Source organism: Leptonychotes weddellii, chromosome 9 (genome assembly GCF_054177405.1).
Source record: "Leptonychotes weddellii isolate Sample4059 chromosome 9, ASM5417740v2, whole genome shotgun sequence".
NCBI lineage: Eukaryota > Metazoa > Chordata > Mammalia > Carnivora > Phocidae > Leptonychotes > Leptonychotes weddellii.
In genome coordinates, this window is record NC_138377.1 from 44,105,446 (window position 1) to 44,109,471 (window position 4,026).

The window sequence follows — 4,026 nt, forward strand, 5'->3', positions numbered from 1 at the left end:
GGGAGTAGCGCAAGTTGACACTAGAGGCTGAGCTGCGGTGACGTCATCAGCTGTGCCGGCCTAGAGTGTTTCGAAGACCGCTCGATTCACTCCCTCGAAACCGCGTAGTCCCACAGCGTTCGCGTCATTTGTCAGCACTGCATTCTGGGTAAACCGTGTCTCAAAAAATTTTTTGAAGAGCGCATGCGTTCGCTAGCTCCTTCCTTTTGCCTCGTTGCATCCGAGAGAGCAAGATGGGTCACCAGCAGCTGTACTGGAGCCATCCAAGGAAATTTGGCCAGGGTTCTCGTTCTTGGTGAGAAACAGAATGTGGTTTCAGGGAAGGGTTGTATTGGTTTGTGGCGCGGCCAGAACTCATGGAGAGGAGCCCGCGGCGGCGCGTGGGGGTAGACCGGTTCTGGAGCTGTGACTGCCGCCATTACGGGCCTCTGACGGGTCGGGGAAGACCCGCGGTGAGGGTGGTAGCCCGCGAGTGCAGAATCCTTCCATTTCTGCGGCCTGCAGTAACGCCATCTCTCTTCTTACAGCCGCGTCTGCTCAAACCGGCACGGTCTGATCCGGAAATACGGCCTCAATATGTGCCGCCAGTGTTTCCGTCAGTACGCGAAGGACATAGGCTTCATTAAGGTACGCGGCCGCGGATGCCTTCTCCGGGTTCTGTGTGTGCGCGGGGAAAGTTCAGATATTTCCTTATTTTGAGCTTTCGACCAACACCGTTTTCCTCTGTCTTAGTTGTTAGCAGGGCTTTTTGGGGTGTCGGACGCCACTGTTAAAGAGCTTTGGCAGGGTAATGGGATAGATTTACAGTCTAACCCCTTTTTACCAGTGTCCGTCAGTTTTAGAAAACACTGGAAATTAAGTTTTAGATCTCTTTAATCGTATCTAGATATTTTCCAGCAAAATACATGTGTTGGCTACTGCCCGAGTTGTGGGATAGCATCATATACTGGCATGAGCTTGAGGATGATTGGGGCCAGATAGACCTTCTTAGGATTCAGATAGAAATCTATTTAATAATAGTCCAATGACTTTAGTCTAGTCACATGAAGTTCCGTTTCTGCCTGAGAAAAATAAATGGCAGGGTTGTTGCAAATCTCTATATGTGGAGCTGTCTTGACTCCTAAAAATCAGTTAAGTGCTAGAGTGTTTTCTTCCCCCTATGGTGAAAACTACCGCTTTCTTGGTCCTTTGAGATACAGTTGCTGGTGTTAAAGTATGATCTCTGGTAGACACAAAGTATCTTAAGCTTAGACTTTTAGTTTTGACCAGATACTTAGCAAGTATATGCTTGTTACAATGTGGAAGTTCATAAATCTCATTCAGTGGGATGGGAGGTGTTGATCAGTGTATCAGTGATGAGAATGGACTCAGGCTCTTGAGCTATTAACTTTGTGTCCCCAGTTTCTCAGAGGTTAAGATTAAATGAGTTAATTTATGAACGGTCCCTATAGTAGTGTCTGTCACATATTGAATACCAAAGTATTAGCTGTGTAGTTACCTACTTAACCAGCCTGAGGTTTTGGTAAAGATTATTTTATGTAGTAGCGTCTTTCTAGTGGGGAATTCTTTGAGGGAAGAAGTGAATGCTAATGCTAAAGTTTACAGTCTTAAATTGTTGTGGTTTGTGGAATAGCTTGTTGTAAGCATTCAGTAAATATTTTAAGCTATTTAGAGCTTGGTAGCTGGTTTGGGTAGGTCAGATTTCCAGTTTAAACCTCATTCTTCCATAATAAGAACCAGTGTTTGTGAGAATAAAATGGGTATTTAAACATTTTGAATTAATACATTTCTTGTCGGTTTTTTTTCTTTTCAGTTGGATTAAGTGAACTTCCTTGAATTGGTCATCCAGGATAACCTACCTTAACTGCGGATACCCAAGATACCTACTTTAATGCTAACACATTGTACATAAAATAAAAATGCTTCAATTATGAGTGCTTTAATGTGAATGGAATGGTCAATTGATTATAGGAATCTCCTTTTTAAAATGTACTATTTTCTCAACAGTTCATCTTCAACATGTGGCTTAATTTCCTTCAGTTATATAAAAGTATTCATGCTGAACTCTGATAAAAATGCCAGTGTTGTTTTATATTTCAAAAAAACCTTCTTTATTACATAAAGTGACTTCTATATAGGAGCATCTATAGCATTTAACTTGAGACAACTGTCTCATAAGTAATTGACTTGCTACAGTGATCTAGGCAAAAGAAGTAAAATTGCTGAGATACGTTTTTTTGAAAAAAGATATCACTGAAACCTTGGCATTGCCCAGAGGCGGGAAGATAGCAGTCCTAGCTTTTGGGGTAATTCACAGATAAAATATTGTAAGTTTCTCAAATGTTTGTATGTGGAAGGGGGGACCAGTGATTAAAAGTTCATGGGTCTTGGGCACCTGGGTGGCTCAGGTGTTTAAGCATCTACCTTCAGCCCAGGTCATGATCCTGGGGTCCTGGGATGGGGCTTCTGGCTCAAGGGGGAGTCTGCTGCTCCCTCTACCCGCGCCCCCCCCCCCCAATGATCTCTCTCAAATCTTTTTTTAAAAAAAGCTCTTGGGTCTTGTCAGCAAGATAAACTTAACGAGGCAAGGATGGAAGGAGGGAAACAAGTCTGTTGGAATAGTTTAGGCAAGTGATCTTGGACTAGGATAAAAGGGAGTGGTTGAGGCAGTCTGCAAACAAGGCATTTGAAGAGCAAGATGACAGGATTTGTTGAAGGCTTGGATGTGGGAGATAGAAAATAAAGGATTCTAAGGGTTGGGCTGAGCAATGGGAAGGCTATAGTTCTTACTGAGCTAGGACTGAAAAATGGTTTGGGGAAGAATTAAGTATGGGGCATAGTAAGTTGAAAGTGCTTCTAGACTTTCATGTGGAGCTCCCAAGTAGGCATTTGTGTACATTCCTCTGGAATCCTTGGGAGCTTGGGACTGCTTGTACAATTTTGGTTGTCCTCAGAATATGAATAACTGCTAATTTGGGATCTCATCATTGTGACTAGAGATCCAATTCCTAAAATCTAGGGAGTAAATAATATATGAACAGGACTGTTCTGGGTTACTCCAGGGACAGGTGGGAAGATGAACAGACTGAAGGAGGGCCAAGATAATGGTATACTAGAAGCCAAGCAGAGAGTGATGAGCTAACTGCTCCTGATACACTTGGGTTGATATCGTGTCCTCTCAGGAGGGGAAGTGTGGCTGGAAACAAGTGGAAAAAACAACTGGTTGTGGTTAAGCTATCTAAAGTTTTCAAAAACATGACAAATGTATTGTTATTATAGGAGGTAATGGAAGTTGGGGACAACTGAAGCTTAAATTTCATGAGCTTTATAGTAAATCCACCTCTGCTCCTAACCTTGAGGCCCAAGAGTATGGGATAATAAGCTGCAGTTGCTGCTGGGGAAATGTCTGGGTAAGGAGACGTAAAGAATATTGGAAGAAAAGCTTGAAGATGTAGGAGTTTCTGGTAATGGAATGGAGCTGCTTTTGCAGATAGGGTGGGTAAGACCTGTGTTAGCTGAGCAAATGTGGAAATTTCAGATAAAGATCAGATAGGCTCACACACCTAGTGATTTAGGTAAAAGGTGGTGAGATGGGTGATTTGGTATGATACTCTTGGATGAGCTGAACTCTTGGGATGGCGCTGTGTAAATGTTCCCATATGTATTGTGCATTGGCCGAGGGGACATGATCTAGCCAGTCCTGGCTCTGTGTATGTGGTGGGAGTGAGTGGGGAGGTTGGTGTGAAAGGTGGTCTGGCTTCTCTACTAGGAGTTGAATAACTTACGGCTTAAGACTTAAATGTCTGTGCTAGACCTGCCAAGTGTCTTAAGTGCATTATTTTTTTCAAGTCTTTTTTCAAGATTTTCAAGACTTTTTCATAGACATGCTCATTACACCACTGAGATAACAGGCTTAAAGATGCAGTAATTTCATTACCAAAGTCTACCCAAGTAAAGGGATCAGAACTGGTCTAGAGCTCGAGTCTGTCTGATATCAAAGCTAATGTTCTCAATGCCCACTACATG

General features: G+C 42.9%; 1 protein-coding gene across 1 annotated transcript; it reads left to right on the forward strand.

Moving 5' to 3' along the window:
* The first annotated feature begins 133 nt into the window (after positions 1–133).
* RPS29 (ribosomal protein S29) lies at positions 134–1,943 on the forward strand. Its single transcript, XM_006729631.3, has 3 exons — positions 134–295; positions 528–627; positions 1,814–1,943. Exons 1-3 carry the CDS (start codon positions 234–236, stop codon positions 1,820–1,822), a joined length of 171 nt encoding a protein of 56 aa, XP_006729694.1. The 5' UTR covers positions 134–233; the 3' UTR covers positions 1,823–1,943.
* The last annotated feature ends 2,083 nt before the right edge of the window (positions 1,944–4,026 follow it).